Source organism: Galendromus occidentalis, unplaced genomic scaffold (genome assembly GCF_000255335.2).
Source record: "Galendromus occidentalis unplaced genomic scaffold, Mocc_1.1 scf7180000077438, whole genome shotgun sequence".
NCBI lineage: Eukaryota > Metazoa > Arthropoda > Arachnida > Mesostigmata > Phytoseiidae > Galendromus > Galendromus occidentalis.
Window position 1 is genome coordinate 299,365 of NW_003805426.1, and position 24,664 is coordinate 324,028.

Consider the following 24,664-nt stretch of genomic DNA (forward strand, 5'->3'; position numbering starts at 1 on the left):
CAGGGGGTTCAGAAACTTCGGATACGTTTATTTATTTAGATCAGTTGAAGACACCTATTGCACGACTACGTAGTCGAAAAGCTTTGCATCGGTCGTAACGGATTTGTCCTTGTCTCAAAGAGCTTCCTGAATAGTAATACACAATGTAAAAACGTCTTTAATAACTTATGTACACTTGAGTTAATGTCAGGTAATGTATACACGTTGCGGAACTCGGATCTCTAAACACAAACAGGGGTCGTCGTGTCAAAGTAGGGTCAGCGGTGATCGGTCTTCGTTTACGAACAGGCTTCGCCCTCGGGTTGCCAGATCTCCATCAGCGAACTACTTTCTGAGGGCAGTGAGTAATAAACGGATCTCATCGAAGCAGTGGTGACCGACGGGGTGTATTCCTCGCTGTCCAAGGAACTCACAGAATGAAAGTCGTCGGCGCTCATGAAGGAGTCTCTTTCATTGGCTCGATCATTTACGCCGGGAACCAAAAGTGTAGTGTCGTCGTCATCGTCGTCTTCCTCTACCTCATCGTGCGAAGAATCTCGGAATGGACCGTGTTTGGAAGAATCCCCGCTGGCTCGTACGTTATCCGGAGAATTCACTAGAGTGCTCTCGTTACCCGAGCCGCTGGAAAAGCTCCCAATCTCGACGGGTATGTCGTCTATGCGCACTCTGCGTGTTCGCAAAATTGGTGTTGAGGATCCCGGGATCGACTCGCGAGAGCTCGACATAGTACTAATCTCGATTGGGTTTCCAGCGGCCATCGCGATCATTTCAGTTTCTTCGATAACTGCGTCTCCTCCGGATGGGGCTTTTTCTTTGGGCAGTTTTCTGATATTTTTGAAGTGGGGCTTGAGGAACCATTGGTACCATTTCTTGTGGCGGCATCTTTTTTTCTTGGTCATTGAGCGCGCGTAGCTCATTGTGTTGAACTCGAAAACGTAATCCGGAACGATGTGCATTGTGGTGTCGGACTTCTGCGGAAGAGAATCAGTTCCGGTTAGTAGAGAGCGAGGATAGCCCTGACCATATGGATACGAGAGCCTTCTTTTGGTATCAGTAGATTTTCATCCAGGCCCCGAAAAGGAGGAAAACCCGCGCGAGAAAAAAAAAAGTTTCGTCGGTCAGGCAACTCGTGAGTGAGAGGAGCGCGAGTTATTCTGAACTCTGGCTTGAGGCAAAGCGTATACATAGCGAAGCTTCTCGAGCTTCGACTCTTGGCACACTTTGGGCCGCTCGTTCCTGAATGACGATACATATGTGCCGTTCGGTTGTGGATATCGGTCGAGCTGACGAGACTTGCAGGAAGGGATCATTTGGAAAGCCCCGATCTGCATTCAATGCACGATGACACCTTCCATTATTATTCCTTATCGACTTTCCTCTCCGCCGCGGTCGTCGTCAGACGAAAAGACGGCTTGGCTGGCTGTCTGGCTGACTAGATGAATCCCCAGTTGGGTGGCTGTTGTATGCACGAACGCGTCCATTTTTAATACAGAGCAACAGAGGCTCGACTCCCCGGAACAGCGCATGTCACTGCCATATGCGCCTAAGTACCCTATAATTGATCAGTCGAGCGCTAAACAAAAAGACGAGCCGCTTTTTCAATTAGTCCATCGGGAGAAAATACAGTTTGCAGACGATATTCAGCGATTTTCGACTTTTGATAAACTTCTCCGTGATTCCCCAGAGGAAGGTGGGAGCATTTCCTTCCACCCCACACCCGGCAGAGGATCTGGGGAAGCTCTTCCTGGGAGTGCTTCCTTCCATGATCGATCTCGAAGGAGTTACTTTATTCCTTCTGGGTCTTCCGGGAGCTTTCCACAGACGCTTGAGGCCAGCGGGAACGTAAAATTCAATCATGTGGAACGGGGTAAATTTGAGGAGTGAAATTCGAGCTGGCAAAATTCACGATGGCCAACTTTCCCACAAGAGAACTCTCCAAGGAGTCTCTCAATTTGTCGATTGTCGGCCGCACTTCTCTCCTGAAGAAGTTTGATTCCTCAGGAGGAGGGCGGTCGGACGAACAGTCGTTCTCCCGCCCTCTGCTGAAAGAACTTCTCCTCCCGTAGAAGGAAGGAATAGTGGAAGTCGACGTCTGTTGCTAACTTTACTCGAGAGATGTGAGAGGAAAGCACGGAGCAGAAATCAACACTAATGGTATGCCATCACGCTCGCTATACCGGGAGCGCACGGAACGAACATACCACACCGTTGCCGAGCGAGGGAGTTCGAGCTCCGGGGGGAAAGCGATGGGGCAAGACGATGAGGCAGCAGACTGGCGCTTACCACCACCCCACCGACTCACTTACCAGATTGCGAGTAGTAGCTGATTGTTGTTGTTGTTGCCGCCACCGCTGCTACTACTACTCCCGTTCTCGTCCTGACCACCGGCAGCACGAAGGAGGACTCCTGCATGGCGTGTGGAGAGGAGGGCTGCAGCTCGGTTTTTTGGCCAAACTTTTTGGATACTACGGTGGGAATCGAGCCATCGGTCGGTTCGTCGTCTCTTGTCTGTTATTGTCTGAATAGCCCACGCAGACTGTGTCTCTCGATTTCTCTATCCGTCTGTCTGGGGATTTTTCTTCGCATTAAGGCATCCCCAGCGATGTCGTTCCTGCCTCAGGACTCGGACCAAGTGGCAATCATACCGTGACGCCAAATCCTCACGGGAATCCTGAGCCGCCGTCGCAGCCCCTAAATCTATCCCGACTGAAATCCAGGATTCCGTCGAGCGTCTCTTCCGAAGGTATGCCATATCGCAAGAGCTCACCATCCCTCTCGCGCGAAAAAGCGATCCTGCTCGGCTCTCGCTATAGACTCTGGACAGACCGTCACTCGGCTGAAGTTCCGTTCCCCCGCAGAAGATGCTACTCCGCTCACGAGTCGAACTTCTTCAGCAAGCCTCTGTTGCAAGGTTCGCGTATCGATGGGGAATGCCCCAAGGCCCGGCCGAACGAATTTATCCAGACGCGTTCCGATCATCAACTGAACTCCGCGTCAGTATCGGAGCTCGAGAAGAATAAATAGCTTGTCGTTAGACAGTTCGCTATGCGAATCGCAAAGGTAAACAAGGCCGAACGACAAATCACTCGTAACCTCGACCAGCCGCAATGCGACGGTATTCCGGAAAGTCTCCCGCCGACTCCGAAGGCAACGTTGGAGCGCCTGACTATATGTACTTTCATGCTCCATTCGAGCTGAATAAACTTTGCATGGGCAAGATTTTTCCGTGCGGAGATTCAGAGCTTCAATTGTGGGCGGGAAAACTCCAAAATAAGCTAACGAGGTCGGTGGCATATGCGTGGTGGACAGGAATACGTGAGCGGAGAGTCGACGAAGCTCTCTCAGATGCATATCTAGAACGAAATCCATGGGTTTCGACAACGCGTACTTCTGTCACGGAAAAAACGGCCAGCACCCGCTCCGCATGACTTTCATCCCCGAGGAAAAACATCGACTGGCATTTCGATTGTGGATCCAGATCGATTGTTGTTCTTCCCTCTTACCGTGTTGTTAAGCTTCTTCTCGCAGTGTTCCGTCTCGTTTGCTCGCCGCAGCAGTAGACTCTTGCTTAATTCGACTAAAAGGGCTCGGAATCCCACTCACGTCTGTTCGTTGGTCGTTGCATACGAGGCCGACCGATGCCGCCTCCAAACGTTCCCATTGCTCGCTCCGCTTCTTCCTGGCCGATACTGCCCCGAGCATTATCCTGTTCGCTATCTAACTTTTCCTCTCTTTTCCTCTACTGCAAGCGAGCATCAGATTTCGACTCGGCTCATCACTTGCAGCGTCTTCTGATGGATGAACATCGAGTTAACGCGACCAAACTACATGCTCGAGCAACGGCTTGAGAGCTCCCTCTGTTATGGACAGGTGGGCGTCGAAGCGCCAGGCATAATTAACAAGACTCGCATGCGCCAGCAGATCTCGAATAAAAAAAAAGCTCGATCACTCCTCTTCCGACACCGGATCCGCGACATTCCGTGACGGTTTTCCCATGCTGAGGGTCCTCCGGTGGGATGCCGTGGAATGGGATCGCGCCAGAGCACGGGCCCGTTTGCGATGATTTCTCCTCGACGAATAAAGGAGAAATCGATCGCCCTTCACGTAAGATGGACCGATCAAATGAGATTAGAGCAACGTTATTCCGAGTCTCAAAGACCGAATCCGAAATGAATTGAATGAGTCTCGTACCGTAGCTCAAATGGGGAGGATACGAAAGAGTTCACCTCGCCCTCGATGCGGTCGCAAGCGGATCAGGAAGCGGCTATTTTTATTCCTCACGGCACTCACTGCGACTCGTTCTCGCGACGGACGTGCAGATGGTCTTGTTTATGAATATGAGTCCGAGCTCGTAATTTTATAAATGAGCATGGATTTACGTGTGCCAATGTACACAATAGTCGTTCATAATTTGTCACTGGGCAAAGCCTGTTGTTCGGTGCAATCGTACTCTGGAAAAAGACTTCACGTCCGTCGTCGCCCTCGGTCGGCGAGCGCTGGCGACTGTGGCTGCGATGAGGTTTTGTCATTGGTCTCCCTCAACTAGTCGTCCCTATTTCATGCTAATTGGCGCCGTGCACGTTGCAATGCGTTGTCCGTTCACCGCCGCCGGTCTCCCGTTTCCCTCTATCTATCTGTCTATGTCTCTCTAGCTGACTGCCGCCGCGGCCGTTGTGGTAATCCACGGAAGAGGCGGTGAGCAGGAGCTCATACATAATACGGCCGTGTTTACAGGATCCGCGTCGAGTGGTCACAGGAGTTTGGCGAGGCGGCTCACGTTTCACAAAGTTGAGTTATGCAAATGCTGCTTGGCCCGTAGGTAGGTCGGCTACCGACCGACCGACTGACTGACTGCTCGCCTGGGGGTAAGGAATGGTTTTCTGACTCAAGAATCCAAGGGAGCGTCGTCTAAGTCAGGAACTTCTGAGCCTCGGAAATTTGAGACTCACTATGGGATTCATCGACGTGCAACCCGCTGTCCAACCGGCTGTCGAGGGCAGAGAGCAGCGGCGATTGATCTGAGCTCAACGTAAGAGAAGTTTCGAAATAAGGCCTCGTCCTCGATGTAGAACCAACGACGTTGCCGGGGTGGAACAATGCCCGGATCATCGGATAATTCCGCCGGGGAAAAATCACGGATATAATTCCACGAAAATTCAGTTTTCGCATAGGACCCGCGAACGTGGAGACTATATTTTGTTCCAACAAGTTGCCCGAGTTCAAGGCCAGTACTCAGTCAGGGGAAATGAGGGAATGAGGTGGGATCGGGGGAAAGCGTTGTTCATACGGCGCGGCATCGTGAATGCCTTCGGGACGCCGATCATCAACATCTGTTTCGTCAGATTCTGCCCTTATCGAGCAGAGCCCAAACAGAAGCAAAAGTTATCTACGTCACTGAACCGTCGGAAAGCACGAGGCACATTGTTGCCAATAAGGGAATTTATGTTCGCCGTCTTCGCTGTTTCGGAATCCGTAATCAAATTTGCTATCGATTCCCGTTAACATCACCGTCAGCCTCCGCCCGCGTCGTCTTCTCCTCCAACACCTCTGAACCTTTCTTTCGATTTCGGTGGGATATCCACCTCCGTACGCCGCAGCTGACATCTGCGGAGTCTGCGGTGGCTGTGGCAGCCCGGCAAAAGCCATGACCTGGCGTACATGGCTGAATAGCCGGTTTCTTCGACTTCCGCTCCCCGCCTCATTCCAGCGCGGGCTGGCGACGGTAAGTGCTGAGCGAGGCTGCTAGAGGATAAATTCGCCGAGGCGGGTAGATGAATTTTATTTTTCTCACCGACGAGCCCTACCCAATCGGATGTTTTGGAGCTGCCAGAAACAGGCGTCCGTGAGCGAGAAAGTCGACTGAGGAACATCTGTTGGTGAACTGTCAACTTTGGTCGCCACGCAACTCAATCAAAACTTGGCTGACTTCAATTTTCCGCGTCAGGTGCCTATGCGGCACGCGCCCAACGCAGCCACCCTGCTCGGTGTAGGAGTCGACGTCAGAATCAGAATTTTCGCTACTCTCGTACCCGGGCTGGACCGGACCTGGTCGAGACTTCTGCCCGATTCGAAGCTATCGCGCAACAGCATATGAAGTACTCCGAATCATTGGGAGAAATAATATCGAGGAATCCTCGGGCGAGGGAAAGTTTGTGAAAATACCTCGCGATTCGCGACCGTCAACGAATTGCTTTTCCCACCCGAAGAAAAATCTCGAAACGGGCGAAGCGAACGAATGCAGCTTGGAACCGGGCGGATTCTTTTTTTTGCGTGGAACGAGCTCGTTCTCCTCAACGATTCCTACAGAGGCGTCCAGGTGGGCGCTTTTCGGGGGCTCACACAGGGCTCGGCGACGGGGATTTGGAGGTGCGGTGTCTGGTACGGAGTTGTCCATGGTAAATTTGACAACAAACGCAATCCAGTGTTTGGTGGGACACTTGGTCGCCCTAGTCCCCGAGGAAATCAAAGTGTGTCACCCTGAGCGGGTGGTGGGTCGCTCCAATGCCAAGACTAATGCGATATCAATTGGGACGCAGACCCACTTCGAACATCTCAACATTGTCGGCCCGGTCTGGTTCGTTCCAGCTCTTCGTCTCGGGCACGTCCGAAGTCCTACAGACTACACGTCCGGAGCCAAATGGAAGCAGCGCATTGTCGAAGCGACTCGTCCCGAAAACGGCCGCCATGAACGTAGACGAGAGCCCCGCAGTGACAAAGAACGACGAAAACTTCCGTGACATCGGCGTTGGCTCAAGGAGCGTTGGACGTCTCGCGCCCGTGGAAACACAAGGGGATGACACGCGGGAATCATCGTCGGGAGCACCTCGGAGTTCCGTCGCGGGCGGAGCGCCGTCGTAATTTCCATCTCCTCCGTTAGCGTATATCATTTCTCGGTGCGTCACAATAAGGAGAAAAAATTTGCAGAACCAGCCAACCAATTTGTCGAGTAGGCAACGAAGCGGGCCCGCTGTTCGTGGCGTAGTCCCGCTCGTCTTTTACGCCTCTCAAAACATCTGATTTGAATTCCCGACGCCGCCGGCCGATGTTATTCATCCATTCCTTCCTCCGTTCCTCTTTTTTCCGTTCGGTGTAGACGTCGCACACGTTCATTCATGACGGGTGTAAACGCCACGTCGGTCGGCGACGCCATGGTAAATGGACGGACGGACATACGGGAGAGCACGCTCTACATGACATTGTTCATAGCTTCATGCAGATACTCTCGAGCTGCTCATGGCAGACTCGCCTGGCTGACAGATGTCACTCTTCGTGGCTGTAACCACGAACGGTGGGCGCCCTGTCTGTCATGAGCGGCGGCGTGGAAGGACACCATCACTGGCACGACCGAGCAGCAACGAGTGAGAGCGATACGAGAGCGGCATTGTCTCGTGCGAGCTCGTTCGCCGATCGACGAAGTTTTCGGAGCCGTTGTGGTAGACCACTAAAAAGAGGTGTTGCCCAAATGGCGAATCCAACACACCCAGCCGGCCAGAAAGATCGAGGAAAAACGGAGAGCTATAACATGCAGAGTAGAAGTGGAGGATCGGCACGTGCGCGGACTCGCACGCGGCGATCTCTTTCGCATCCACACCCTGAGCGATATCCCGATCCGTATCGATACGGATTCTAATTCGATCAATATACTCAGACAAGTCCGTTCTCTACAAGCCGTTCGCCGAACCTATTACGCTAGGACGTGAGCTCGCAGCCGGAAGAGCCTCTCGTGACGGCATGATTCATGCTCACCGTTCCCGCCGACTTCACGGCGGGCTCGGACACCGGGAAAGAGTCGCGAGTATAGATTTGCGTGCTACGTGGGTGGGGAGGGATGGGAAGAATTACAGCGGGACGAAAACCGGCCTCTCGAGCGTGAGCGAGAAGGGCAACGTAAAGTTCTACTTTTTCCCAAGCTCGCTTCCCGAGCCGAACGTCGACTCATGAAATTCTACTCTAAGAAGCAGCAGTCTACCGCTCTCCCCGTTCTTCTACCTCGCTCCGCATATATTTTTTTACGCAACATTACGCTGTCAGCGTGTCGACGCGAGTTCTCGTCGCGGTATTTTTTGACGTGAAACGTCTTTAAAAAGGTTGGCCTAGTATTTCACCAAAAGTGTGACGAAACTTGTCCATTTTCGACGCCTTGCAGCTCCGTGCTTTCTACACCGATCGACACCCGGTTGGTGTCTTTAGATAGCAAATTTACGGCAAATCAACTTCATAAACTTCCTACGGAATTCCCACACACACAGATCAATTCCTGGAGGCAAGAATGACACCCTATACGCCCTATTCTCCCGTGAACATGGCTGCTCTCGGGAGAGGGCGATTTCAAATTTCTAGAGCGCGCGTAACAAAACTCAGAAGAAGATATTTTCCACTCGGAAGAAGATATTTTCCCAACTTCGGTGGAGAGTTCGATTTCACCAGTGAGAATGAGACCTAAAAGAGCCAGTTCCAGACGTCGGAAGTCTCGTTCACGGACTAAAACTCCGAGTGATTGTAAACGGCCTCGTACGGGTGCTGAAAGGACAGCGCAATGGCGGGCGCGTCGACTGAATACGGTGAGCCAGTCCCACAGCAATGCGATGGAGCAATGCTAGTCAATCCGATGGAGGTGACTCCCGATGTCAGCGACCCACCCTTGCTTACCTATGCGATCGTAGATTTCCATTGCGCTCGGGTAGGAGCTGAGTTTGAAGAAATGATAACGATGCTCGAGTCTTACGAATTACGAATGGCCATTTCGAAGACGTTTCACGTCCTCTACACGGTAGTGGCTCTGCTGCTACCCCTGAATTTTTTCTTTACGGTTTGCTTCTGACACGATCCGCTGTCGAGACCAACAGGGGTCCTGCCAATGAAGAGCGGATCAACACCGACGACGACAACAATTATTATTATCGCTCGCCAACGTAGGCATGAAAAGCCGGCAAAACACGACGACACCGCCGATGGGGATCATTCATCTTGCATAGTGCAAGCGATTCATAATCAGCGGCTCTGCACGAACCGCTCGACGGAGGGTCGTGCCATGGACGGACGGACAAACGAACGTTGCCCAGGCGCGAGAGACATCGTCTCGTGACCCTATACAATCCATCTTGGCGTTGCGAGCTGAGACCTCGATCAAATACTTCGTTCCGCTCCGCGCCCCGAGAGCCGTCGGCCCTTCCCGTCGGCTACGGTCGAGTACAACAACAAGTGATGCTCTTCTCCCGGACTGCGATTAGAAATTAATGGAATGAACAAATGGATGGAACAAATGATGGAACAGCCGCCGACGCAGCGGCGGCAGCAAGCGAGTAGTCGTGGCGCCATACGGAACAATCCACCGACGGAACGAGCCCTCCATCTGATGGACGCCTACGCACCACGGTGCAGACTCCGTGATTTGTGAACTCGCCGAGTGCAGGGAAAGGCCCGGACACCATTCGTCACCATTTGTAGGAGCACGGCTCATCAACAGAGACATCAGACGAGTAACTTACGTCCGTTAAGCGGTCGTCCTCTCCCCCAGTCCCGAGTCAACCTCGTCCGGCAAGGAGTCGACCTCGTTCGATCCCGGGTCGACCCTGTTCGGTCTCAAGTCGACCACCTCGAGGGATTGACTTACCCGCAATTTTCTGCATTTCCTGGAGCTCTGTCAAGAGCTCAGAGCTCCTTGATTTCTGGGGGGAATTATTCGTTCCGATTTTTTCGGGAATTCCGACCTCAAGACGTCAGTTTGTGACCGAACTCGCCACCGATTCCCTAGTCTACGCCTGTCACGGTAGTCGACGCCGGTCCACGCCGGTCACGGTACCCCAGGGGTTTCATTGTCGTAGATATCGACGACAGTTAGGGAGAACCTTCCGACGAGAACATTGGAATCGAGATCGATCTCTCGAGCTTTCAAGCGATTGGAACCGCTCTGTGACGTACTCGGCGAGCGAACTTGGGCATTCGGCAGAAGAAGGAAGGGAAGAGAGATGCCCGAGCGATCAGAAAACAGTGGGTTCTTGGCCCCTGCGAGAGCCTCGTATCTGGTGCCACGTAGCGAGGCGCTTCGTACGTGCCGCATGCGAGTCGATGGATGGATGAATTTCAGGGAGCATACCTAGAGAGACACATTTGTTCCTTGTCATTACGAACATACAGACACGTTTAGCTGTTCTTAATTGGCCCGTTCGGAGCACCGTCTCCCAGGAAGTATACCGCCGAACCGCCTGGGATTAGATAGTACCGAGCAAGCGCCCTCCGAGACATTAGTCAGCGAAAGCTGCAGGACTGACATGTCGAAATGAGACGTGATCTACGCATTCAATGTACCTAGATTTGTCGGGGGATTCCGACCGCGGAGAGAGGAAGCCGTGAACGGGATCCTAGTTTCACGTCTAAGAGTTAATTCGCGATCCAATGTTCGTCCGGGACGTTCACTCCGCTAACGAGCGGGTCAACATGACGCAGCCATCCGCACGAGCTCTTCGACGAGCGCTCGGCATGATCTTTGTCAGTTACACGCGCTTCTACGCTCCAGACTCCTACTGATGAGTACGATTAGTGTTGCTATTACGACTGAAATGAGCGCCAGCGTATCAGCCAATTACCAACACTGATTCACGTTTCACGGCGGGAGGTACGATACACAGTCGCATGTATCACGATTTGCCTCTGGAGTCCCTACGAGCGGCGTTTCCGTTAGCGACACCGTTGAACAGGTGAAAGTCAGATGTCGAACATGGACATCGGACTCCCGAAATCGAGATAAGCGAGTGCGCTGACGCTCACGGTAACTGATCGATATTTCAGGTGGTGCTCCTCTTTACGTTCGGAGAGAAGCCATCTATCATGAGCGCTCAAAACCATACACTAGCCTCTGTCGATCCGGTGGAGTCGATCCGCGAGAACCAGTAGCCCGAGAGATTTGTGAGGGGAATTTCACACCTCGACGCTAACATGCATTATACAACGTGTGATTGCGAGCTATCGAGCGGAATCATCGCGCGGAGTCGAACCACTGACCGCATTGTGCTCGCGAGAGTATCGCAGGAGCCTCATTTCCCATCATCCGGAGGAACAATGACGAACGCGGCGTGTCACTGTCAGATCACACTCCGGAGCGATGTTATTCTTATTCGATCGTGGGAGACTTCAAATTGAAACGACCTTGACGAACGCACGACTGCCCGCTCGTGAGATTTTAACGATTCCAGGATCCACGGAGCTTCTGTTGGAGCTTGCCACTGTGACCATTGCTCGTGATTAGCTCATGTCCGCCGACTCACTAAGCCGCGACACGGAATGGAGTGCGCGCCCAGACTGCAGTCAACTACCTACATATTCGGCCGCCACGGACGCTCGAGCTTCGCTCAATACAGCGGGGCTACCCGTGCTTCCAGGAAAAGGGAAACAGTCGATGATCGACCTCATATCACTGCGCCCCGGTCGCTTGCGGTCGGGAGCTATCGCATCGCTCTGATGAAATCGTTTCTGTCGGTAGAGACCGAAACTCGTGAATCATGTTCCGAGTTCCGATTTGGCCATTCGGTTGCTGTTGGATGTCAGCCGATCTCTGATTTCGGTTGAGGACGTGCGGAATCTCTCTCTTGTCAGAGTGTGCCGATTTCAGGAACTCGACCAAATATTGAGAATTCTCTCGATCGTTCGTGCGTACAATGATTTCGTGGTCCTACCCGAGCGGCCCCGATAAGTTCTGATCCTGTACCCCGTTTCCGAGAGAACGAAAATATCTCAGGTACTGGAGGTGTTTTTATTGCAGCGAGGAGGAGCAAGGGTGACGAGAGCGGAACCCTCCCAATAAATTCAAATCAAGAACTCCTTCGAGACAGACCCTTGTGTATTATGGACTTCAACAAGCCGCTCGCCTGTCCGCCCGCATGCTCACATACATACATACTTGAGTTGCGTAGACTCAGTCAGCTTGATCCCTCACGACTTGTTTGCAAGCCTGCCGGTCCCCATTCGCTTCGTCATGATCCCGGTCCCCTTTTACTCAGCCGCATGAATATTAGTCGCCATAAACTAACCCCGAGAGATATGACTCGGGAGCCATGCGCTGTTTCCTAATTGACAGGGAGCTGGCTTGCACGGTAGGATGTTTCATCTTTTTTTTCGTCGGCTCGTTCTAAGTTTCTCGTTTTTGAATCTGAGTCGAACCGTGAGCCAAGTTCCGGTAGTGCGCAACAACTTACGCTACTCCAAATCTCCTGTCGGTATTACTCCCCCGGAATGGTCGTGAGCGTCTCATTTCTCACTCAACCCTCGGTATCGCGCTACAAACTCCGAAAGGCCTCCCAGCCTTAAAATCTCCCCCATCCCAGACTCTCCGCGATTCCTCTCCGTTTGGCATGTTATCTCCGCCGACCCCTCGGATGCTTTATGGCAGCTCTCCCAGAGGAAATGGCAATCATATCGTAAAGTGTTTAACACATGAATCCCTATGAGGGACGTTGACGCCTCCGGGGGAATGAATAGACTTGTAAGCTCAGTTCATAATGCAGCACCGCGGCTGAAACCTCGAGGGGTCCACGTATAACGCTTAATCAAGCCGTGTTTATGGAATTTATGACGATTACGACCCTTCATCCCTGTCTGCTGCTGCCCCCGTGTCCACCACTCGGAGACAGGCGTCAACGAAACCGGGGACGACCGGCTGAATCGGCTGCTCGCAGAGAGCCCTCGCGTTGCCGTGAGTAGCGACAATGCTCCGGAGGGAAATAGCGGGACCGCTCAGCAACACTCCGACGCACCCACGGTATCTGTTTGGAAACGGGGCGCGAGCTCATTCACCGAGAAATCCACGATTCCGTAGATTCGTGGACTCGACTCGGCGGTAGGCGCGTCGGCGGTAAACAGGTTCCTCCCATGTCTGTGCGTTGCGTTCCAATGGACGTCCGATAACGATATCCGAGCTCAATGGCCAAGAAATATATAAACAATGAATATAGTAAGAATAATAAGTAGGTACACTGATTTCGGAGGAGGGTGAATACCCTAATTTTTGGCAGGGGAAAAATCTAAATCATCGCGAACATCGGGTTGGCGAAGTGAGGGAGGATTCGAATCACCTTGGAGGAGATTCCCTAAAAAATGTGGGGCGACGAATCGCCGGTCCGCAAAGTCGTAGACCCGTTTTCGATTCACCGACAGCACTGGCGGCGGCGGCGGCTGACAGGTTAGATTTCAGCGCAGCAAAACAATCTCCTCCCCAAGGCTATCGCTCCAAGAAATGAAGCCACTCTCGCTTTCTCGACTGCGAGATTCGAGCACATGACTCAGTCAGTCAGAGTGGGAACGAGCTTACGCGATTTCGATAGCAATTGAAAAATAGTGGCAATTTTCGATGAAAGCTCGTTTACATTCGTCCTCGTTTCGTTCTGACTCCCAGGAGTACTTGAAGTGCTGACTCACCTGAGCGGGCTGCGGATCCGAGACTAATTGATCCGCTATGATGGAGTTTCCTTCGAGGTTCTCTGTTCCGCTCATATCGCACACTACACACACACACACAAGACGAAGCACGCGAGTCCAGTTTGACTTGAAGAGCGAGCGACTGTCTGTCTGTCAAACCTGCCGGCCGAATGACTGAAAGTTCGACGGATCCGTGAACCACTATTCAATCTGAGTACAATATCATCGCGCAGCGCACCCTCCCATCGATATCTTCATCGATAAACATCGCGGTACTCGGATTCTGCGTCACTGGATTCCGCGTCCAAATCGACACTCGAGTGCTCGAGACACACAGCATGAGGCAGCGCAATCATACTTCTAACGGGAGAGTCGAATGTTGTTCTGGGCGCCGACGCTTCCAACGCATTGTGTGAGGCGATTCGCTCGCGGGTATTTTTCGCCGGAAACGATTGCGAGATAAACAAAAGTTCAAATTAACCAACCGATCTCCGAGCTCCAATGATGCACATCTCTGTCAGCTGATCGCGATTCCGGCTGCGGAGGAGAGGGAGAGAAAAAGATCAACACGAGCCGGCATTCAGTCAGACGCTCTTTGTTTGTTGACAGCGAACGGCTGTTCCTCTGTCCCCTCGCAGGTAGGTCGGCGTCGCGTCGACGGTTACGGCCATGCGAGGCCGGCGGGTTCAAGGCGGTTTCTTGTATCGGCCAGCTCCACGCCGATCGACGCTCTCCGAGAGACGAGGAGACGAGCGATCAGAACAAGAAGCTGTTGGGAGAGATTGCTGTCTCGCGGAGCGGACACTTGCAGCGGCAGAGTGCGGATCAGCTGGACTCTCTGGACTCTCGGGAGGGAGGGGAGAAAGCGATTCGACTAGACGTTCGCGGAAGTTCCGCTCATCTGCGTCTAGTCGAGCCTAGGACACCTGGAAATCATTCCACGTCACGCGGTCGTTTCAGGAGCCCTGATATGCACCGCAATACGGTACACGCTAAGTTCTGATTCAGCGCAGAAAAATCCGTATCGACAGCAGTTGAAGACGGCGCGAATTTCCGGAGAGACGCCCCGAGAGAGGTTTTGGATCCGAGCTCAGTGGCGAGAAGTATTCCGCGGTCTTGAGGCAACTAATGAGCTGATTTCGATCTCCGAAAAAAATCGCCGGAATCGCTCTAGCTTCCCCGATTGCACGTGAACAAGCCACGAGAGTTGATTATCCATGCTCGATTCGAGGAATTTTTGCCTCTAATTTTAGCTCCGGAGAGCCACGCGGCCGGAGAATCCACCCGCTGCAAAGTCGCGCGGCTCGCTGCCGCGTGGCGAAAGGTGTTGCTGAAAGCTCGAATCGAACGCATTCAGACTCGGAAACCACGAGCCTTATGGTCGAGCCAACGAATCACACTTAGGTAAGAGCGCCTCTCGCACACTAGTGGCAAGCCAACTTACGGCCAATTAATCCCGACCGTCTTCGGTTGGTTCGGCGGCGTCTATTAACAAATCATTTTGTCCACGTGTCTAAGAATGGCACAAGCGACTGTCGGCTGCAGCTTAGAGATTAGCATGCAGGTTGTTCCTGGGTCTATCGAGCTGACGCATTGAGTCTCTCCTCTGACTCGCTCACTCTGTCGGAATTCCTGCCGCGGTCGGAGCCTGGCTCTTCCGGATCAATTCATCTAGGTTTTCTGAATCGCTCGAGCCCGATGTTACTCGGTTCCACTGAATCGCGAGCGTACAACCTATCCGACACATATAATCGGCAGCCGACTCGCGACAGTCCTTGAGAGGTAAATTTACATTTCTGCCAGGTTTCAGAGGAGTGTGCTGCCCGAGATAAGGCGAGCAATCGAATGGCTGCTTAGAGTCGAATTTTTATTGCCTCGATTCGCAACCTCGCTTGAATCATCACCTGAGTATTTTTGTCAACGGCATCTGCTGTTCGCGTCATGCGTTGAATTATTATTATCTGCTGCCCGCACCTTGACTCTGTCGATCGAGTCCTTGTATTCCTGATGTCGGAAGTGAACAGTCGCATGCATGTCCGATGTGGTGAGGGATGAACATAACCGCTGGGGTACCGCCGGATCAGAAACCCAGGGCCAGAGAGACAGAGGGCCAAATAATTTCAGCGCAGTATTCGTTCGACATGTGAATAAATGAGCTGACGGTGTGACGAGACTTTCTTCTATCGATATCGACATTTTCAAGAAGAGTCCGCAGAGGGCTCATCGGATTATCTGCTCACCGGCAATAAGTTTAGAAGTCGACCCGATAGCAGTCAACCCAATCGGTCCGCATAGTATGTCCTATGTGGTCAGTCATTGACATGAGAGCAGGCAGAAGAGCGTATGCCGTGGACAACCGTAGGCGGATCTTTCGAGCCCAAACTCTCCGTTCGAGGCGGTTCCTCCATCGAATCAAATCTCTCCGAATGCTCTGCTCGGATTAAATGCTAATTTTAGCCTGTTGCGGCTTGTACTTGCCGATATGTTGTCCGTATCGTCAATAATTTAGGCGAACGATCCATTTTGCCTGACTGATTGCTCGCGGGCCAGCTCGCCGGCCGGCCGGCCTGCTCGCCTGCCAGCCAGCTCACTGAACTCTTGCCGCTCTCGCTATGTGCCCACTCGCGGAGCCTGCTCAAAACCAAGCGTACAGTTTTGCAGCGATAAAGTCAAAGCCTAATCCAGAGTCTACCGCCAACAGGGGTGCATTGAAGATCAGCTATTTATTGATTCCGGGGCCAGAGGTGGGCTCCGAGCCGCTAGGGCTAAGAGTGGGGCATGGAAAGGAGTACATTTTTGAGTAGCAGCAGCAAGAAGGAGGCATCGCCAGCCGAACAGACGGTCGAGCCCGGCCTCGGAAGGGCTCTACCGCTGACCGTCCAAAAGGGCCATGATCGAATTTGGACGAGCGCCTCTCGAACTTAAGCACCACCCAACTTATCGAGACAGTCAAAGAGATCGCATACTCAACATCCACTCACCACGAACATCTCGGACCAATGAAACGAACCATCGTTTCTTCGACGGAGGAGCAAAAAAAACGATAAGGAATTCACTGGCCATGCGTCGTTGAGAGGAGTTCCGAGAGAAAGTTCGAGAGCCTCCCTCGCAGATGCTTGCTCGAAATCCTACGAAAATTGAGGTTTGCAGAAAAACCGCGGAATGATTCATATCCGGCGCTTGGCTGAGCTGGCATCGATTGGATTCCGAGACTCCCTCCAAAAGGGAAAATGACGAGCCGCTAAAAACTCTGAGAAACTTAGGGGTCCTCCAATATTCCTGATTTCAGCCAACAGTGTCGGAAGCCCCGTGGGCAGCTCCGCTCATTTGCTTATTCAACTTCCCCAACCACCGAACTAGCGATTCGATTCCTGGTTGACGGTGGTTGTTGAATGCGGCGAGGAGAATCGTGGGCACCTCAGCCCCCTATAATTTTAGAGAATGACGCTCTCCACGGCTGCTCTGATAAATTCTACCTTTCGGAGCATATGCTGTTTCCCATGAATTCATCCGCTCTGCTGCCTCGATGCCCCTCGCTGTTGAAGCGTAGCAACCGCAGAACACGGTGGGAACGATGCGGCGAGCGAGACGGGGGAGCGAACTTCAACAATCGCTCGCGGAACCGAGTTCAAGTATACGCACGCGAGCCGCCTGAACATTACAGAGTACGCCGACAGCTGTGGAAGTACTTTTCGGATTCCGAATACAGTTCCCTGCCCGACCTAATTACAGCCAGCGTCGTTCGAGGACTATAACTCCCTATCTCGTGTGATCCGGGAGCTCTTGCGCGAATATTCCCAGCTAAATTATTTCGCCAGCGGTAGCGTGGTTCGGATACAGCGATTTCTGGGTCCGCAATGCGAATATTACAAATCGTACATTGTACTGTACCGATTGTCACGCGCTCTACGGCCGCGGTGTCTCTGTGAGCAGTCTCAAAAATCAGTAGGTATGTCGCTCCATTCACAGTCGTTTCGGTATTCCACGCTCTCGCAATTGGGGGGGGGGAATTCCCGTGGAACTCCGGGAACGGGCAGCGCTCTTACGGAACCCTCTCCATCTTCCCTACGATCAGGTCGATGCGGGCCGGCAAGGAAATTGAAATCTCGGGCCCCATCCGGTGAGAACATTCTTTGTCATTTCAGTAGAACCTCGTTACGACGGTCACGAAAGTATTCCATATCAACTGGGAGTTGTAAAAGCATCTCACCCTCTCTTGTGCACTTTGCAGAGCAAACCGACAGCGTGGGGGGTCTTCTCGGGACTTCCAGGGAGGGCCACATGGAAATGAGAGCCCCTCCTCAGCTTCCAATGGAAGTGTTCGCGTATCGAGGTCCCGAAGTCCGATTCTGGTGTTCGCGGCCGCATGCTTGGCGATCGTTCCTTCGGATTATTCACGGGCGTCGAAATGAGTTGAGCGCTCGTAAGAAACTATCTGTAGGAACCGGAAGATGCGGATGGAGTAAGCAGCTCATGCGAGCCGCACAAGATATTCAACGAAGCTCGTCAGTCCTTCGGCATGCAGACATCGTCAGTGGCTCGAGCGGCCGGCCGGCTGCGATCGCTCGCAAGGACGCTGTTTCGTACATAATGTATCTCACAGCAGTAACGATGCTTGTTGCGTCGTACCTTAGCGGCCGTATCCGCAGCCTACATTGTGACCGGTGAGCGGTCGGCCTCCCGGAACCACTGGAAGGACATGATTTGCGTGTCCATTAATCTGCCTGGATGACTGGAGTTCCCCCCAGTCGTCCTGGCCTGGCGTACGTCTGACTGCTCACTTCGCCCTATCGTGAATGGCTGATCAGACGCAGTAACCGAATTGTCTCCGTACCGTCACAGAGACAAGGCTTACACAAAGTTTTGCTCGGGACGTTCTCCACGGGAAAAACATTCACGGCTTGCGGGATTCGACGAGCTCAGCTGTATACCGAAGGTCCTGATCGGCGAACGAACGTTCTTCTTCCGAGAGAAAATGTTACGATCGATGTTCTCCGACAATCAAAAACCGCGACTCGGAGGGGTAGAGCATGTCTGCCGATGACGACATTCGGGAGTATTCTCAAGTCTCCCGATGGGGCGAGGCGAAACCAGAGGCGGAAGAGGCCTGCTTCCCCTATTCGCTCAAATCGCTCAATCCCTCTCCGGGTAGAGATCACGCGGACTCAGGTCTTCCGAATATCAATCGGGCTGATCAGTGCGTTATGATTGTCGCTATGGGAATCTGAGGCGGGGAGAGGACTATAACTAGAAGAAAAGACGAAGAATCCCAGATGAGTCTAGCCGTCCAAATGTTCCAGAGCGGGTCACGCTCTACGCTAACTTCAAGTTGAACAACATTTTCCCTCAGAACTCTCGGTCGCGAAATCGGTTGCGCGCTCTATTCGGGGGAACGTATGCAGCCGATCGCGCTCGAGCTCTGCGTTTGCTGTATCTGAAAATTCCGGTCAAGGTCTCCTTCGGCTTCATCAAGAATCTAGGGGGGCTCAGTTATAGTTTCCGGAGTCCAATTGATCTCAATTTATCCAAAGGCAGACCGGGCGGTGTACAATCCGTCGATCCTTTGTCCCTCCAAGAGGGAATGACCTTCAGAATGAATATGAGCCTCCGTTCGTATCGGGCATGGCGCCGGCGGAGTCAGCCTTGCGGGGTGTTTGCCTTGCGGAAGGGGGGAGGCTCTCAATGAGTTATTGGTTCATCGTTCCTGATTGGTAGATTCACCGTGAGGCTCCTCGCGATTGAGATCGTGCCTTTCCAGAGTGGTTTACGCCGATCCCCGGCTGCTTCGATATCAAGTGATCATGGCCGCCCAGCTTAGTTCAAGCGAACTCCTGCTTCCTAATCAGGTCAGCCCGCCTTTCGAAGAAAATCCCAGCCCCGACATTGATCTGATCTTTCTCCGAACGAGAATCTTATTCGTGAGCAATTCCATCTCAGAGCGGCTCGTCCCAGGGGAAGCCTTCGATTCCGTGCCAGAAGTCTTCTTTGAACTGATACATTGAAAATACAAGGGTATTCATCGCAATCGACAGAGTTTATGAGAACAGCGCTACGAGCATCACAGGTCGCATGGAGAAGGATTGATCGTTCCTGAAATCAACCCCAATCGACAGCACGGTGGTATGCCTTCGAGCCAGGCCAGGGAGCTAAAGAATCACATCCTGTCGACGGTCCTTATGCCGAGAATCTTGAAGCACATCTCCATGACTTGAGCCGTCGCCTCGCACAGAGCGAGACGGGACATATTGACAGACTCGATCTCTCCGGTAGTTCTGTTCTTGACTATGCAGTAGCAGTTGTCGTAGAACTCGGAGAATGTTGAGCTCAGATCATACAAATAGTCGCATAACGGATGGATGTAGAGATCTTCCAGTATCGTCAGCAGGATTTCGGGGTACCTGGAGCAGGAACGAATGGTGAGACTCTGGCTTTGATTCATGAAAGGAAGGTACGGTGGCGATCCTCAAGTCTTGGGAGTCCCACATGAGCGATCGCGTAATTTCTTTCGAATCAGTCTCTGACTTCCAGCCAGCTTCATGTATCAGCACCCGGGATCAGTCAATTACTAACTTCAGGAGCTGTTTCGCCAGTTTAATCTCCTTCGGATGGTCCAAGTCGAGCTTCGTGATGGACTTTCTCAGCTCCGCCGTGTCGACCCCGGCTTGACGAGCAATGGAACGAATCCTCGTCAGGGAGTACAGGAGATACGCTGCGGTTTTACCGCGATCATCGAGCATCTGGAACGGGTACAGGGTGGTGGATTTGGACGAATAGGCTGACGGTAAAGGTATCGGTGGCAAGAGGACAATCGTCTTCCTCCGTTTCCTGTCGCTAAGCGTGGGACGAGTGGAGCATCCCGCCCCGGATTGCAAAGGCATAGAATCGTGAACCGCAAGCTGCCGCTCTGACTCACCCTATCGAAGGAACAGATGTAGTCGTTCGTGCGAGAGTTTACCAAGTCAGCGAACTTGATGCACCCGTAAGCCACGGCTTCCTGAGCTCTCTTGAGCTCCTCCGGTGTAAGTTCCTTGTCCCTACCTTTCGCTAATAACTTTTCTCTGCACCTGAAGTCGATCACAATGTATTTGTACTTCAGAATTCGGGAGATTCTCTCGTTGTCGGATCGATCCTCATTTCGCATGGGTCTCACCTCTGTAGACCCTCATCCAAGAGATCGTTGAGTTTCACGGTCTCGCCCGATCGTGTCTTCAGTTTCTTCCGGTCTTCTCCCAAAACTAGTCCGAATCCCACGAAGCTCAGCCTTGTCTTTTCGTCGACGTAGCCGGCAATCTGAAGCGAATGCATACATGGATTAGTGCTGATTATCCATTCGATACCATGCGGTGATCGAACATATGGAGTCAGGATATAATCCTCTGGGTTCTGGGAGCTTTCCGCTATCGGAGGGGAACCACGATACCTGTGCACATTTGAAGAGCTGTTTGAAATGAGAGGACTGACCGGAATCAACGACGTAAATCAACCAGTCGCCTTTCTCTACGCCCACTCGATGCCTTATCGACGCCATGTCGGAGGTATCGTAGGTGAAACCTCCGTCGCTCTTGACGATAGTCATCGGGACGAGGTTCTCTTCCTGCGGGTACATGACTTTGCGACCATCTTCGAGAGACAACAATCCTCGACGGTCGAGATCCTTGACGACATCGATCATCAGTTCGTTGTAGAAGCTCTCGCCGCGCTCCAGCAACGTAATGTCCAGTCGGTCATAGACGCTCTGCATCTCTTTGCGACTGACGTCGCAGATGAGCTGCCAGGCCTTAACTATGTCTTTTTCTTTCGACTGAAGACGCACGACGGCTTCATAGGCTCTGCTTTTGAATGCCGGGTCGCTATCGAACCTCATCTTGGATTCCTTGTAGAACTCTTGCAGGTCGGCGACCGGCGGGACGTTCTCCTTGTAGTCGGGGAATTTGTCCATCAGATGAGCGATGAGCATGCCGAATTGGGTGCCCCAGTCTCCAATATGGTTCAATCGGAGCACGTCATGCCCAACAAACTCGAGCAAGCGGCTGATGCTCTCACCGATGATCGTCGACCTGGGAGTCATAAGAACGCAGACGTTTGTTTCTGGGAGTGTCGAGGCAGGAGGGAATGAAAACGAGAGAATCTGAATTTCTCGACTCGATTTCTGCGAAATAGTTTCTCACCGCAAATGACCGACGTGCATCTGCTTGGCGATGTTCGGAGATGAGAAATCCACGACGACCCTCAGTTTTCGATCGACTCGCGGCGGGCTGACTCCGTTCTTGAGAATGCAGAGAGTCGCATCCCGCACGAAGTCCAGATTCAGCTTTATGTTGATGAATCCGGGACCAGCGATAGAAGTTGAGCCAATCAAGGATCCAGGAACTAGTTTCTCGACTACCCGTTCCGCGATTTCGACGGAGGATATATTCTGAGAGAAGAATTGGATTGAAGTAGCCGCCGGCATGGATTTCAGCACTGCGTGATCGATTCCGAAGTAGAAGCGTTGAGGTGCGAAGAGAATTAGGTATCGATTGAGCCAATGGAATAAATCATTGATGCTCACCTTTCCGACTTTCTTGAAATACTTAGTTGCCGGCATTGCGACGTTGCATTGGTAGTCTCCGAATTTCTCATTTGTTGAAGGCGTCACGCCAACCTGAACTTGGCCGGAGGCTTCGGGGAAAGCCGCATTGAAAGCCTGGTGCAACGTTGAAGTCAACTTAGGGATATGATACTGTGCCCTTATTCTTATGGTGACTGACCAAATGTTGTGATCGGAGTGCTGTTGATAATCATGAACCTCACCTTGGAAAATATTTCACTCAACAGAGTCAAGGCACACTTCGAAGTGTTTCCGTTTTCTTGCATGGGTGCGCATTCCCCGCCTTCGCGAGCTATACTCTGCAGGAAACATCTGAATTTGATTCGCGCTCCGTGGAGACGGGAGAGCATGCCATAGCGATGGGAGAGCCCGCGAATTCACATACCTTCTTCAGGAAATTGATGTGGTAGCGCAACTCAGCATTTTTGGACCGGAGCTCCGTCAATTCTTCGGGGACGTGTGATTCTGGGATCTCGCCTCGACGTAAACTCGCAACTTCCGCGATTAGCTCGTCGAGCTCAGCTTGCTGAAATAGAGGCCGCCTACATCTCAGATTCTGATCCCGTTCCACTCGCGTTCGATTCCGGTCGATTGTTTTTGAAAAAATAAGGGTGAATTGCTCGGATGCCCTTGGCATCCGCTGCCAATACGCGCCACGCGCTCGTACGGAATTCCATTCCGCGTTCATTTTACCCATATGGATCACTGTGCTTCTTGTCATTCCTGTGACGACCGTACTCTCCCGTCGCAATCTCGATGACGGGGAGACAGCATCCCTAGTCAAGAAGGATGTGTCTCGCGGAAGGGACTCGATTGAACTCCTCCATCGGAGTTCGGGATTTGTGAATGAAGTCAGTGAGAGCGCGCAAAGTGCTCGAGAGTTGTGTTCGTCTCTAAGAGCACCTCCCGGCATGGGAAAATCTCTCCCTCCCGTCCGAGCTCTTCGCTCGAGTCGTGGAAACTTGGAGGCGATTTTGGGGACGGAACCGGCTCGCTCTCGCAGGAGCAGGCAGAGCGGGTCAGTGCACATGGTCGGATCGAAACACACACTCATACACGTACGAAACGCAAACCCGTCGCACCGACGAAGAACTCTATCTACGATGCGGGAATCGATACCATTTCACGAAATTTCCTTACGCATTGCTGAGCGTCGGCTTGTAGCGAAGCCAAGGAATCAACTTCCATTTCTGCAGTGTTCTATTTTCCCCAAGTATTCTCTCCGGCATTGGTGCCGATGGCTGCCGGCTGGCAAAGGGGGCGGCCATTTTGGCAGAGGGCGCTTCAGTCAGTTGAGCGGGCTGGCGGACCCGAGAATCGTACGGCTCACATTCACAGAGCATGGAACGTCACGAGAACAGAGTCCGAAAATCCTTCGGACTTGCAAAGACAGAACGCAGAGCATGGAACCTCACGAGAGTCTACTCCGAGGATTATTGGACTCGCATGTACACAGCGTGGAGCATAGAAGCTTGAGAGAGTCGAGTCCGGTTTCTTAATAGTTCCATGCTCCTTGAGTCCGATAATTTTTGGACACATGACGGATGGTAGTCTCCAGTCTCCAGTATGCGAGCAATAGGCTCACGAACACTTTCAAAAACTACGGAATACATCATGGGAACTCGAGCCCTCAATTTGTAGGAAGAGCTGGGTGAACGGGCTTCCCACAAGAAATAGGGATCCTAGAGCGGAAAAAGTGAAAACCGGGACCGACTCGAGCTGAGAGCCGGAACCTCCGACCTTTGATTCCGAGTTCATTATATTCGGGACGTGTCTATCGACGGGTAGTGAAAGGTTCTCGGAGCAAAGCTGCTCGAGATAGCGCAGCGGTGTAGAAGCAGAATTCAAGACCGGGCCGTGGTACTTCATTGCGCCAGCCGGAGCTGGGACTCTTGATTGGCTGTCGAGGATTTAGACGGAGGGAGGGGAGGGGTTCGGCTCTCCGCTCCTGGGTCGATACTTGCCCTCCCCATTTCAGTCCCCGTTTTCCGGGTGACTCGTTCTTGCGCTTTGTATTCCACAGCTAACTCTCGCAAGTTCAGGAACGCGTTCCGTTCGCGGGAATCTCTCCAATGATTTCCCTCTCCAATACGCGGCCAGCGCAGCAGAGAAATTCGCGTCCGACGGTCAACACGACTAGCATTTCCAACCAGTGAAATTCCTGTGAATAAGTCAATCGTCGGGGCTATCAGCAAGAGCGACTTCGGAGCCGGATTAGACGAGTCATGTTTCCAGCACAGCATCTCGGTCGATTCGCTGCTCGTTCAGTTTCCAAATCGATAGATGTCTCGAAGGTCAATCCGTTCACGCTGCATCTGCTGTCGGAGTATTCGAAGTCGAGTAGAAACCAGCTCTTAGAGATACATGGGTCGCTCATCGAAATGCGCGCCCAACCATATATTGACCCGACCGAAATTCGTGTGAAGCCCAATCTTCATCCCGATCGGAGGAGTCCGAAGAGGCTTGATGCCGACAACCCCATCCCGGACCCTCTAGAGCGGCCTACTCTTACCCAAACACAGATTCTCCCCAATCGACTCGAACCGCTGCCAATTTCCGTCTCGTTCCAAAACGCTCATTCCGAATCGCTCAACAGTCATATGGACATTCCAGTCATGCTGAGGTATCAGGAGTTGGTACCAAAAAACCTCACCTCCATTGATG

At 52.5% G+C, this 24,664-nt stretch overlaps 2 protein-coding genes across 2 annotated transcripts; both read right to left on the reverse strand.

Annotated features, from left to right (window-relative positions):
- Nucleotides 1-278: 278 nt before the first annotated feature.
- LOC100904319 (uncharacterized) lies at nt 279-13,930 on the reverse strand. Its single transcript, XM_003743058.1, has 3 exons — nt 13,896-13,930; nt 13,411-13,584; nt 279-971 (listed from the first exon to the last, which is right to left on the reverse strand). Exons 2-3 carry the CDS (start codon nt 13,483-13,485, stop codon nt 279-281), a joined length of 768 nt encoding a protein of 255 aa, XP_003743106.1. The 5' UTR covers nt 13,486-13,584; nt 13,896-13,930.
- Nucleotides 13,931-19,447: 5,517 nt separating this feature from the next.
- On the reverse strand, nt 19,448-23,188 carry ArgRS (arginine--tRNA ligase-like protein). Its single transcript, XM_018639437.2, has 10 exons — nt 23,141-23,188; nt 22,386-22,526; nt 22,204-22,299; nt 21,962-22,096; nt 21,579-21,826; nt 20,831-21,467; nt 20,561-20,700; nt 20,324-20,474; nt 19,981-20,147; nt 19,448-19,808 (listed from the first exon to the last, which is right to left on the reverse strand). Exons 1-10 carry the CDS (start codon nt 23,186-23,188, stop codon nt 19,565-19,567), a joined length of 2,007 nt encoding a protein of 668 aa, XP_018494953.2. The 3' UTR covers nt 19,448-19,564.
- Nucleotides 23,189-24,664: the final 1,476 nt, after the last annotated feature.

Bases quoted from the DNA above. Each gene is read 5' to 3' on its own strand.
- LOC100904319 (XM_003743058.1), bottom strand. From the start codon at position 13,485: ATGAGCGGAACAGAGAACCTCGAAGGAAACTCCATCATAGCGGATCAA. The intron at 972-13,410 runs GTGAGTCAGCAC...TCTCTTCCGCAG, and splicing joins CGGATCCGCAGCCCGCTCAG to AAGTCCGACACCACAATGCA.
- ArgRS (XM_018639437.2), bottom strand. From the start codon at position 23,188: ATGGAAGTTGATTCCTTGGCTTCGCTACAAGCCGACGCTCAGCAATGC. The intron at 20,701-20,830 runs GTATCGTGGTTC...CATTCGCTTCAG, and splicing joins AGCTCTTCAAATGTGCACAG to ATTGCCGGCTACGTCGACGA. The intron at 20,148-20,323 runs GTGAGTCAGAGC...TACCCGTTCCAG, and splicing joins ACATCTGTTCCTTCGATAGG to ATGCTCGATGATCGCGGTAA.